Source organism: Lithobates pipiens, unplaced genomic scaffold (assembly GCF_037356315.1).
Source record: "Lithobates pipiens isolate NorthernLeopardFrog02 unplaced genomic scaffold, aLitPip1_a1.2 Scaffold_18, whole genome shotgun sequence".
NCBI classification, from domain to species: domain Eukaryota; kingdom Metazoa; phylum Chordata; class Amphibia; order Anura; family Ranidae; genus Lithobates; species Lithobates pipiens.
This window is the reverse complement of record NW_027507758.1, coordinates 641,324,960-641,338,236: the sequence shown is the minus strand read 5'-3', so window position 1 is coordinate 641,338,236 and position 13,277 is coordinate 641,324,960. Positions and strand designations below refer to the sequence as shown.

At 40.7% G+C, this 13,277-nt stretch overlaps 3 protein-coding genes across 3 annotated transcripts in view; 2 read left to right on the top strand and 1 right to left on the bottom strand.

Moving 5' to 3' along the window:
- The window catches only part of LOC143986903 (uncharacterized), a 1,023,878-nt gene that overhangs the window by 619,094 nt on the left and 391,507 nt on the right, over nt 1–13,277 (top strand). The gene's annotated exons all lie outside the window — the stretch shown is intronic.
- Nucleotides 1–13,277, top strand: part of LOC143989998 (uncharacterized) — a 97,378-nt gene that overhangs the window by 41,915 nt on the left and 42,186 nt on the right. The window lies entirely within an intron of this gene.
- On the bottom strand, nt 8,463–12,546 carry LOC143989740 (uncharacterized). The gene is made up of 2 exons (XM_077490012.1): nt 12,094–12,546; nt 8,463–10,208 (listed from the first exon to the last, which is right to left on the bottom strand). The coding sequence occupies exons 1-2, from the start codon at nt 12,155–12,157 to the stop codon at nt 9,046–9,048; spliced, it is 1,227 nt and encodes a 408-aa protein (XP_077346138.1). The 5' UTR covers nt 12,158–12,546; the 3' UTR covers nt 8,463–9,045.

The window sequence follows — 13,277 nt, the reverse complement described above, 5'->3', positions numbered from 1 at the left end:
TTTCAAGAGAGCAAATTTTCCAAGGATGAGCGCTGCTTTCCAGGACCTAGACTGGGAGAGAATATTGGTATCAATGGGCACAGAACAGAAATGGGAATTCTTCAAAAAGACTGTTTGTGAACTCACAGCAAAGTATATTCCCATGGGAAATAAGTTTAAAAGGCTAAAAATAAAACCGATGTGGCTCACAGCCAAAGTTAAAAAAGCTATAAACTATAAACAAAAAGCTTTTAAAAAATATAAAAATGAAGGAACGCTAGTGTAATTTAAATGTTACAAAGAATATAACAGAATATTTAAAAAGGAAATCAAGGATGCAAAAATTCTAAATGAAAGACCGATTGCAAAAGATAGTAGGACAAACCCCAAAAAATTCTTCAAATATATTAATAGTAAAAAGGTCAAGTCTGAGCATGTAGGCCCTTTACAAAATAATCTGGAGTGGGTGACTGGGAACAAAGAGAAGGCTAACTTTTTAAATTCTTCCTTCAGCTCTGTGTATACAAAGGAGCATGGGGGAGCTAATGTCCATAATGGGGGTGGTAGTGACGCAGCCCCAAATCCACAATGGCTCAAAAGTGATATGGTCCAGAAATATTTGGACAGAATAAAGGTGGATAAAGCACCTGGACCTGATGGCATTCACCCATGGATCCTAAAAGAATTGAGCTCTGTAATTTCAAAGTCATTGTATCTAATTTTTAGGGACTCATTAATGACAGGAATAGTACCACTGGATTGGCGCAGGGCCAATGTGGTGCCTATATTTAAAAAGGGAACAAAGTCTTTACCAAGTAACTATAGACCTGTTAGTTTAACTTCTATAGTTGGGAAGATACTGGAGGGATTAATAAAAGACCACATAGACGAGTTCTTGCAGGAAAAAAATATTTTAAGCAACAGACAGCATGGATTCATGAAAGACAGAAGTTGTCATACAAACCTGATTTCTTTTTATGAGGTGGTAAGTAAAACCTTGGACAGAGGGGTGGCGGTGGACGTGGTATACTTGGACAGAGGGGTGGCGGTGGACGTGGTATACTTGGACAGAGGGGTGGCGGTGGACATGGTATACTTGGACAGAGGGGTGGCGGTGGATGTGGTATACTTGGATTTTGCAAAAGCATTCGATACAGTTCCGCACACGCGGCTCATGTGTAAGGTAAAGTCTACAGGTTTGGAAATATCAGTTTGTAAATGGATAAAAAAACTGGCTAAAAGACAGAATTCAGAGAGTAGTGGTTAATGATTCTTACTCTGAATGGTCTAAGGTTATCAGTGGTGTACCCCAAGGTTCAGTCCTGGGACCCTTACTTTTTAATATATTTATAAATGATATTGGGTCTGGGATCAAAAGTAACATTTCCGTCTTTACAGATGACACCAAGCTATGCACTGGAATAACCTCCTTACAGGATGTCTCCAATTTACAAGCCAACCTCAATGCTCTGTCTAATTGGGCGACTATGTGGCAGATGAGGTTTAATGTTGAGAAATGTAAAGTTATGTACTTGGGGGCTAAGAATATGCATGCATCATACATGCTAGGGGGAGTACAACTGGGGGAATCCATAGTGGAGAAGGATCTGGGGGTTTTAGCAGATCATAAGCTCAATAATAGCATGCAATGCCAAGCTGCGGTTTCCAAAGCGAGCAAAGTCCTTTCCTGTATTAAGAGAGGTATGGACTCCAGAGAGGGAGAGATATAATTTTGCCCCTCTTCAAATCATTAGTAAGACCTCATCTGGAATATGCCGTTCAATTTTGAGCACCAGTTCTCAAAAAGGATATCGGGGAACTGAAGAAAGTGCAGAGAAGGGCAACCAAACTGATAAGAGGCATGGAGGAACTCAGCTATGAGGAAAGATTAGAGGAACTGAATTTATTCACTCTTGATAAGAGGAGATTAAGGGGGGATATGATCAACATGTACAAATATATAAGGGGTCCATATAGTGAACTTGGTGTTGAGTTATTCACTTTACAGTCAACAAAGAGGACAAGGGGGCACTCTTTACGTCTAGAGGAAAAGAGATTTAATCCCCAAATACGGAAAGGTTTCTTCACAGTAAGAGCTGTGGAAATGTGGAATAGACTCCCTGCAGAGGTGGTTCTGGCCAGCTCAGTGGATTGCTTTAAGAAGGGCCTGGATTATTTCCTAAGTGTACATAATATAACTGGGTAGTGACATTTATAGGTAAAGTTGATCCGGGGAAAATCCGATTGCCTCTCGGGGGATCAGGAAGGAATTTTTTCCCCTGCTTTAGCAAATTGGATCATGGCTCTGCTGGTGTTTTTTGCCTTCCTCTGGATCAACTGTGGGTACAATTCTGTATATGGGATTGTATGATATTATTATTTTTTTTGTGGTTGAACTTGATGGAAATGTGTCTTTTTTCAACCTGACTAACTATGTAAGAGGTGAACTGACAAAAATCCAAGATGGTGCCACCGGAGCTGTGAGGAAAAATAATAAAACTCACACAAACCTTTCTGATAGCCATCCACCTGAAATGGAAGAGGAATTATCATCCTCATATTCTAATGGCTCCTCTCATCTATCCCCAACATCCCAGGGACCTGCAAAATCGTGGATGAAGCTGGATTCATCTGGCCAGGCAGCTGATACTGTGAACACAGCTCTGCATAGTGATAATGCTATGTCCTCATTACAGACATCTATAGCTGCTTTCCCAACATCAGGTCAGCCAGTACTAGATATCACAATGAAAGAAATGCTTGTGTCATTACAATCATCTATTATATATCTAATCTATCCTCCATGATTCATAAATTCTCTCGATATGAAACATATGGATGGTAGACTGCAATACATTGAAAACAAAATGGAGGAATGCACTGAAACTGAAGGAGCTAGTGGATGCATGTACAGAACAAAAAGATGATTCCATGTGGGTCAAGATGAAATTGGCAGATCTCGAGGACCGCTCACGTCGAAACATTAAAATGAGAGGAATACCAGAGTCAGTTCTACCTATGGACTTACGTAACTATGCAAATACACTATTTTCTACATTATTGCCAGAATTATCGCCGATTGAAATTACAATCGATCGTATTCATAGAATACCCAAACCAAAACATCTAGAAGAATCAATTCCCAGAGATGTTATTCTGTGAATCCATTTCTATCAAGCTAAAGCACAAATTCTCTCCAAAACGAGGGAGCTAACTACTCTGCCACCACCATACTCAGATATACAATTATTCGTCGATCTCTCGCAATTTACACTACAAATGAGAAGACAGCTCAAAACTGTAACAAAGGCATTATCTAATCATAAGATCACATACAAATGGAGACATCCAGCCACTATCTTGACCACTTACAACGGGAAACATTTTGCTATATCTACCCTTGAAGATGGCATGCAATTACTCCAAACATGGGGTATTATAGTTGATCTTCCACATAACACCCCTACCTTGAAGAAAAAAACTAATTTGTTCCACTTTGGACAAAAACGTGAACAAAATAAAGTTAAATACAAATGAACTACTCCTGCATGTTAACTCATATGCATTACTGACATATACGGTCTGGTTTGATGCTCAATACCTTACTACTTGAACTTCACCCCCTATCTTGGTCAGCATTCCTTTCAGTGGATTACTGCTGACTCTTGTAAAAAAAAAATGTCTTTATTCTTTTCTTTTTCTTCTTCTTTTTTTTCTACTAATAGAGTAATAACTCGTTTTTTCATAGGTTTAAAAAAAAAGACATTGTTGTGTACATGATTTAATAGTAACTGTGAACTGATCATATAACAAATACTTAGATCTTTAGTTTAAGCGTTATAGAAACTAGAGAATATTCGTTTAGGAATATATAGAATTATAGTAACATCTAATTTTGATATATATTAATATGTCTTTCAAAATATTGTCCCTAAATGCAAGGGGACTGAATCACCCAGCGAAACGAACCTCTATGTGGAGGTCTGCCTTATCCTTTAATTGTGACATATTATGTGTTCAAGAGACACATTTTGCTAAAGATGCATCTCCCAAATGTCAACATAAACATTTTCCTCATATTTTTCAAACAAAATTCTCCAAAAAACAAAGAGGGGTGTTAATAGCTATTAGAGATACTATTACATTTCAATTAGATAATTGTATCACTGACCCTGAAGGACGCTATATTTTTTGATTTGTACCATTAACAATATTCCATACACCCTTGTATCTATTTATGCTCTGAATATGAGGCAAATGCATTTCATAAAAAAAACTATAGAGGAGGTGAAGAAAGTTCAAAAAGTACACCTCCTGATATGTGGAGATTTTAATTTGATTCCAAACAATGATATGGATTCTTCTGCTAAGTCCAAACGCTATGCTTCTCCCCTTGATAAGTTCATAACTTCGAATGACTTATTTGATGTGTGGATATGTGGACATGCTAATGAAAGGGATTACACATATTTGTCACCCCCAGCACAATACCTACTCCAGAATTGACTTATTCTTGACAGATAAATGGCTGCTTGACAAGATTTCATCCTCCCATATACATACGGCCACGTGGTCGGATCACGCTCCCATTAGCATGTCTATAACAACCACATCATCCCAACCGAATTCATATATATGGAGAGCTAATAACTATATTCTCCAAAATGAAAATTACTCCACAACACCTTACTGAATTCTTTTCAATTAATTTGACATCTATATCTGACCCAATGATATTATGGAAAGCTCATAAAGCCGTTATGAGAGGGGTGTTTATGCAATTAGGTTTTAAAGCTAAAAGAAAGAGAACTCAGAGAATGGATGAACTTACTAAGGAGATAGCAAAAGCTGAGGAACACAATAAAAATGATCCTTCTCCTTTCATGAAAACACAAATTTTCCAGTTACGTAATGAATTAAGAACCCTACTTCTAGAGACACATGAGAAATCCTATAAAAAATTCAGAGCTACCACTTATGCAACAGGGAACAAAGCAGGGAAAACAATGGCATTACGCATTAAAGGTTATCGATCTAAGACTAAAATCCCATTCCTCTACCATCCACACACTAATGAAAAATTGCTTAAGTCTTCTTCAACAGCTTTAGCTCATATTATAATGATTTACATAACATTAAGAACGATGGTGTTACCCATCAACCTTCTCAGGAGGAGATTGACACCTTTTTGGAGAGTGTCAATCTTCCATCTATTTCCCCACAACAATTAGAATTTCTCAATTCTCCCTTTACTATCCCTGAAATTCTACAAACTATCCGTATTCTTCTTAACTTGAAATCACCTGGTCCAGATGGCTTTACGGGGGAATATTTAAAAAAATTTCAAAGTACTCTAGCACCTATACTATGTGACATTTATCATTTAGCAGCCAATTCTTCATCATTCACCAATGAAATGCTGAATGCTCTTGTTGTAACTCTTCCAAAACCAGATAAAGAACCATCTTCACCTAAAAAATTTAGACCAATTTCCTTACTCAATTTAGATGTTAAAATTGATGCGAAACTTATAGCCAAAAGACTAGATAGTTTGTTACCCTCTCTTATCCATAGAGGTCAATCGGGTTTCACCAAAGGAAGACAAGCATCGGATGGTACTAGAAGAATGATAAATATAATACACCACGTAGAACTCACCAAATCGCCATCCCTGTTTCTGTCGCTTGACGCTGAAAAAGCGTTTGATAGAGTTCATTGGGGATACCTGTCATCAGTTCTGACTAAATTTGGCTTAACAGGTCAAATCAACAAAGCAATATTAGCCTTGTACTCTGTCCCCTCGGCTCGAGTGTATACTACGGATTCTTTATCACCTCCATTCCCAATAACAAAAGGTACACGACAAGGATGCCCCTTATCCCCCCTAATTTTTAACCTTGTTATCGAACCCCTAGCTGAGAGTATTAGGTCCAACAAATTTTTTTTTAGGAGTTACCATTGCTGAACAAGAACAGAAAATCAAACTTTTTTTGTAGATGATATTGTTCTTATGATTACTGATCCTGTGAAATCCTTACCGGAAATTCAGGAAACACTAAATATGTTCAGCAAAGTTTCTTATTACAGGCTTAACGTGAATAAATCTTGTATATTGAACTTGGGGATAGATGAAAATACTACTAAACATCTTAAATTAAAATTCCCTTATACATGGACTGAAAGTACAATTAAATATTTGGGTATTCAATTATCAAATTCATGTAAAACACTGTTCCAATATAATTATATTCCACTTCGTAATGCATTACAAGAAAATCTCACTAAACTAGCATCCCATGAATTTTCATGGATGGGACGTTTGGCAGCATTTAAAATGCTTCACCTTGCACACATTTTATACATTTTTAGAACTCTCCCGATTCCAATTCTGTTAAAATTTTTCCAATCCCTTCAGACTCTGTTTTCTAGATTCATCTGGCAGGGTAAAAAATCTAGATGTGCTCATTCAAACTTAGTGAAGAAACGTCAAGCTGGAGGAACAGGAAATGTGGATTTTCAAGATTATTATTTAGCCTCGGTTCTCACACAGTCTAAGGAGTGGTTTCTATGTCCTCCATATACAATTTGGGGGAAGATGGAAACTGCTAAGATCCCAGGAAATAATCTATCAATATGGATACCTTCCATGGCACTTGGAGCCAAGATACCTTCTCGCATCTCCCCAACAATATTAGCAACACTTAAATCCTGGGTTCAATTTCTGCATCTAACTTCCTCACACCCTCTTCCTACCAAAATCCAAATTCTGCTAAATACTCTACATAATTTCATGAAGACAACCTCATTTACACCATGGATAGAGAAGGGAATTAAATATCTATCTGATCTACTTGGCAATGGGGTGATCAAACCATTTCCTACACTTCAAAAGAAATTTCAATTGCTAAATTCAGATTTATTCCTCTACATCCGATCTAAGAATTGCATTTCCAACCTCCCATCATGGACCTATAATGTTCCCCAATCGGCTTGGTCCTTCCTTAAGATCCCCATACATCAACAAAAAGGGATCTCTCTTTTCTATAACCTTCTTCAACAAAAAAGTGTGTTTATAAAGACTATCCCTTTAATTAGATGGGAAGAAGACTTAGGATACACCTATACAGTTGACCAATGGGAAAAAGCATGTAACACCACATATAAAGCCACATGCTGCTCTACATTATGGGAAGTATCCATTAAATTGACTCAACGCTGGTATCTTACTCCTGAGAAAATATCTAAATTCAACGGCACATTTGATGACAAATGTTGGAGATTGTGCAGAAAAAAAGGTGATAGGTTACATACATTTTGGACATGCCCTAAACTTGGGAAGTATTGGGAACAAATCTTTCAAGTTATGTCTGAAATTACCAAAGCAGTCATTCCTCCAAATCCCTCACTGGCTCTATTATCCATTGATCGATATCCTATCCAGTTTAGAAATGTGTTTACACATATTTTGCTGTCAGCCAGGATCAGTATAACGAGGAACTGGAAAAATCCTGATCCTCCTTCCATAAAAGAAGTGATAGAATCGTCTCAAACTCATTACATTTATGAATCAATCTTAGCTCTTCGGCCTCACAAAAAAGAACATACTCATAAAATATGGCAGCCATGGTTAAAATGGGCTAGTGCCCAAAACATTGCACGAGTTCTTTGTTCCTACATAACTTGAATAAAAAAAATCACTTACCCCGCTCTAATATTTTAATCTTTGTTTTGTATCTATTAAATGACAGGTTACTATTACTGTCCCGAACACAGTTTAGCACCCATAGGGGTGTTCGGGAATATATTTAGGTTCATCATCTTTGAATTACTTGAATTGGCAGTATATAAATATATGAAGATAATATTGATATTACTTTTGTGTATTGTCTCCACAATGGATGTATTAATAACCTCCCTATCCTTACCTTTATTATCCCGATTATAATTGAGATAATTAATATGGTTTTCTTTATATTATATTTTTTATTATTTTTGGATACTATTATCTATGTATCTAAATACTGTAACTGATATGTTATTTAGTCATAATTTCTGTCATTTGTCTTGATAAAAATTTAAACTTTAATAAAAACTATTGATTAAAAAAAAAGATATGGTGGGTTTCCATGGATATGGTTCTCAACATGTTTTGCGGTCTTTATAGCGCTTCGTCAGGGGAAAATCGGCAAGTAATTATTACAGTATTAAGCACTATGTATCAAAACAATTGAATTACATATATAAAACATTATATTCAATGGAAGAAATTAAACAAGGGGGAAAAAAGCGAGGGGAGATGTTGCTTCCCCAGTACCCAAAGCCTCAGCCGAGGTCAGAGAGGAGAAAAAGGGAAAGAAAAACAGGGGGGGGGGGTTTGGGGGTTTAGAGAGAAAGGGAGAAAGGAAAGGGAGGAAGAGAAAAAGGAGGGAGGAGAGAGGGAAAGGGGGGGGGGGGAGGAAGGAAAGCAAAGGGTCTGGTATACATTTTGGGGGACTCTATACAGTTTTTAATTTGTTCTGTTGGATGGGCTACAGAAAATGTGACATTTTACAAAGAAAAAATTAATTGGTTTAAATTTACAGAAAATTACAGGGGGGTCTGTGAGCTGCTTTGGTAACATTTCCTTTATAAATGTCAGAACAACTGCACTCTTTTCTAATAAAATGTTTTTAGAATTACAAAGAAATTACCTCACAGCGGGAGGAATGCATGCAACATTCATTTAACAATTTTTTTTTATATTTATAAAATCTACAAAATGGATGAGAAGTAATGACTCCATTTTTATTTTTCTCCTGCTATCAATGGCCGACACGGTACAACACTTCATCCATGTCTTTGGTGATCTCTGATCTCCTTATCAACTGTTTCTTACATGATGAAGATCAGCCATGGAGTATATCTGAGGTGTATATCAGGGTGTGCTTCTTCCCCACATGAGAGATGTGATGTCCAGCAACATTCATATAGAAGACATTTCCCGCACTCAAGGCACTAATACACCTCGAGGGTTGTGTGGGATCCCCGATGTACAGGAAGACAGGACTTCAGTGAGGAACAATTCCCTCACTCAGGACAGGAATACGGCTTCTCCCTCGTGTGAGATCTCTGATGTTTGTTAAGATCGGACTTATGTGAAAAACATTTCCCGCACTCAGGACAGGAATATGGCTTCTCCCCCGTGTGAGATCTCTGATGTGTGGAAAGATGGGACTTCACTGAAAAACATTTCCCGCACTCAGGACAGGAATACGGCTTCTCTCCCGTGTGAGATCTCTGATGTGTGGAAAGATGGGACTTCACTGAAAAACATTTTCCGCACTCAGGACAGGAATACGGCTTCTCCCCCGTGTGAGATCTCTGATGTGTGGAAAGTTGGGACTTCACTGAAAAACATTTCCCGCACTCAGGACAGGAATACGGCTTCTCCCCCGTGTGAGATCTCTGATGTATGGAAAGACTGGACTTCTCTGAAAAACATTTCCCACACTCAGGACAGGAAAACGGCTTCTCCCCCGTGTGAGATCTCTGATGTGCGGAAAGACTGGACTTCTCTGAAAAACATTTACCGCAATCAGGACAGGAATACGGCTTCTCCGCCGTGTGAGATCTCTGATGTTTGGAAAGACGGGACTTCACTGAAAAACATTTCCCGCACTCAGGACAGGAAAACGGCTTCTCCCCCGTGTGAGATCTCTTATGTCTGTAAAGACTGGACTTCTCTGAAAAACATTTCCCGCACTCAGGACAGGAATATGGCTTCTCCCCCGTGTGAGATCTCTGATGTCTGTAAAGACTGGACTTCTCTGAAAAACATTTCCCGCACTCAGGACAGGAATATGGCTTCTCCCCCGTGTGAGATCTCTGATGTTTGGAAAGATGGGACTTCACTGAAAAACATTTTCCACACTCAGGACAGGAATACGGCTTCTCTCCTGTGTGAGATCTCTGATGTCTATTAAGTTTGGATTTAGAAGGGAAACACTTCCCGCACTCAGTACAGGAAAGCCTATTCTCTGTTGGAAGGACGGCCCCGTCCCGCACAGTCTGAGGTTCCTCAGGATAAGAGGAATACGATGGTCCGTCTACACTCTGTGGTGCCGGATGGACATTTGAGGTAGACGGGTTTTCTCCTGGACTATACTGTGTGATGTCCTCATCTTCTACTTTACAGTCTGGAGACAAAGTGAGACAATCCTCTGAGGTTTTCCTCATCTCCCGTCCATCTACTAAAATAGAAATACAAAGATTATTACTAGACATGAGCTGATTGGTTCCCCTAAACCAGGACTCCGCCCACATCAGGCAGCTTTGTCTCTGAGGATCTTACAATTCCCCCTCAAGGTAACTAGTAAATGGGTCCTCTGATCTCCTACCAGATCATTTCTTTATTCATGGACCTTAGTCAGAGAGTGAGGAAACAACGAGAACTGTCTTCTATAGGAGTGACAGTGATGAGGGGATTGTAGGACGAGTGTTCTGCTTCTCGTTATTGAACTGTTGTATAACACAGACAGTCAGACAGCTTAACAATAATTCAGAAGTCAAGAAACGTGAGACATCAGATCTGTATCTATTCTTTTTTCCGAATAACTTTGTAAAACTACAACATGAGCATAAAAAATATATTTGTCAGTACATTACAACATTATACAGCAGCCTCACTCTATCAGTGAAAGAACTCACAGACAATTCCACCATTACTCCAGGAATAGTTAAGATCTCTACTGCATGCAGTCTGCTTGGATCAAGGACCAATCATGAAATGAAGGAAATACGGTTCCAGGTTAAAGGTCACTACCTTTCACTGTGAAGAAAATATCACTTCCTGTCAAGCTGTGGCAAAATAATAACTAACTCTGACCACTAGATGGCAGCAACGTCAAACTAACATTGCAGTATAATCTGTAACAGCACATAGCACATATTACTATGATAAATATGGGCAGAACGACGAGTGTCCCCTCCCCCTCTGCCATCTTCCTAACACAAGAAGTCCTGCACTTCCTTATTTAGTCCATGATTTAGTCATGAATAATAGCGGGGCTGAGCCCCACCAGAGGTCAGAGAGTGAGGATGGGGGGGAGAACAACCAAGATGAAGACTGGACTGATCCTGAAGACCACCATCATTGGGTTATTGACTCCTCCCACATTATCACTTTCTGTTTAAGGTTCCAAAGTCTGAGGATGTTATCACATTATTATCACCATGTAAAAGTCTGAGCTCCAATCAAATCATCAGATATAAAATGTCCAGCTGGTAGGAAATGGGTGTAACAAAAGAGAATACATATTATGTGTATATATATAGCAGTGGGTACAGGGGAGAGAGCAGAAGACAGGAGTATGTAATGTACAATATAGAGTATATAGTGCAGGGGTGAGGAGTATGTAATGTACAATATAGAGTATATAGTGCAGGGGTCAGGAGTATGTAATCTACAACATAGAGTGTATAGAGTAAGACGGCCCTCAAATTTTTCATTCGCCTACTCGCATTTTGCGAGTGGAAAATGATGGCTGCCTCGGAAGAGGTGGGCGAGCACCACCAGCAGGCGGAGGTTGAACAGGAGCTGTTGTACTAGCCCGGGGAAGTGAGGAGAGGAAGAATCAAGCTGGCCTATCATCAGAGAGCGGGGATTGCCCAATGTAACAGCTTTCATTGGAATTGCTGGGTTCTCTGTGCCACTCACATCACACAGTCCCGCCTCCTCGCTGCTCACCATCACATACAGCCCGCCTCCTCGCCCAGCACCGCTCATGTCACACAGTTCCAGCCTCCTCGCCCGGCAAATTTGATAGACAGAACAACGGTCCAATGCCGGGAGGCACCGGGTGAATAGGCGGGACTGTGTGATGTGTGCGGTGAGGAGGCAGGACTGTGTGATGGTGAGCGGCACCGGGAACCCAGCAATTCAAATGAAAGCTGTTACAGTGGACAATCCCCGCTCTCTGATCATAGGCCAGCTCAACTCTTCCTCTGCACAGGTGAGACTGTACTAATGGAAAATGATCAAGGGATTACAGGCTGATATCACCCAGCCCCCGCCCTACTCTGGACCAATCAGTGAGCAGTATGGGTGGAGGAATGTATTTAGTGTTAATGACCCACCTGTGCTGATCTCTGTAGGAGTGTCCTCCTCTATAAATGTCCCCGTTATTCCATCCTCCTCCATAGACTGCTGATCATCCCTCACATACCTCTCTTCTTCTTCTGATTTCACCTCAAATTCTATATCGATTGGATCTCCACTCTAAACCAAGAAAATGAGAGAGAATATCATCTGTAAGATAGAAGATTTATTATTGTGACATCACATAGAAAATCCACACATTGTCTCTATTATGCCGCGTACACACGATCAAACAATCGGGTGGAAAAGTCCGGCAAACTCAAGTCCGCCGGACAATCCCACCGTGTGTAGCCCCTGGCAGACTTTTTTGACCCGAAAGTACGGCGGACTTAGAATGACGTGTTGCACTCCAATCTTCCCGCTGGACTTGCATTTCGGCGGACAATCCGGCCGTGTGTATGCCAGTCCGCCGTACTTTTGAAACGAATGGACGTTTCCCACCCGAAGAAAAGTCCGCTCATTTTGAGGTAGGCGGGGCCCGCGAAGGAGACGTCACTGACCCCGCCACCTGGTATGGACTTAAAGGGGAACCCCAATGCTGAAAAAAAATCTGCGTGGGGGTCCCCCCCAGGTCCACATCAGACCCTTGTCCGAGCACGCTACCTGGCCGGCCAGGAAAGATGGGGCGAGCGAGCGCCCCCCCTCCTGAGCCGTACCAGGCCGCGTGCCCTCAACATGTGGGGTGCCTTGGGGAAGGGGGGCCGCGCGGCCCCCCCACCCCAAAGCACCTTGTCCCCATGTTGATGAGGACAAGGGCCTCTTCCCGACAACCCTGGCCGTTGGTTGTCGGGGTCTGCGGGCAGGGGGGTTATCGGAATCCGGGAGCCCCCTTTAATAAGAGGGCCCCCGGATACCGGCCCCCCACCCTATGTGAATGAGTATGGGGTACAATGTACCCCTACCCATTCACCTGTGAAAAAAAAGTACAAAAAAAAACACAACACAGGGTAAAAATAGTTTATTGCACAGCTCCGGGGGTCTTGCGTCTTCTGGGGTCTTATCACCAGACTCCTCCCTATCTTCTGCTAGCTCTTATACTAGCGGAGGAGCCCGGCTTTCTTCCTCGCCGCCGGCCTCTTCTTCCGACTTCGGGGGTCTTGTCCCCCTTTTCGGTTCTTCTGCCGGGCCACCGCGCCTTCTTATAGCTCTTTTACAGGCAGTG

Coding starts and splice junctions, on each gene's coding strand:
- LOC143989740 (XM_077490012.1), bottom strand. CDS start 12,157: ATGGAGGAGGATGGAATAACGGGGACATTTATAGAGGAGGACACTCCT. Junction 10,209..12,093: donor TCCTACAGAGATCAGCACAG/GTGGGTCATTAA, acceptor TTTCTATTTTAG/TAGATGGACGGGAGATGAGG.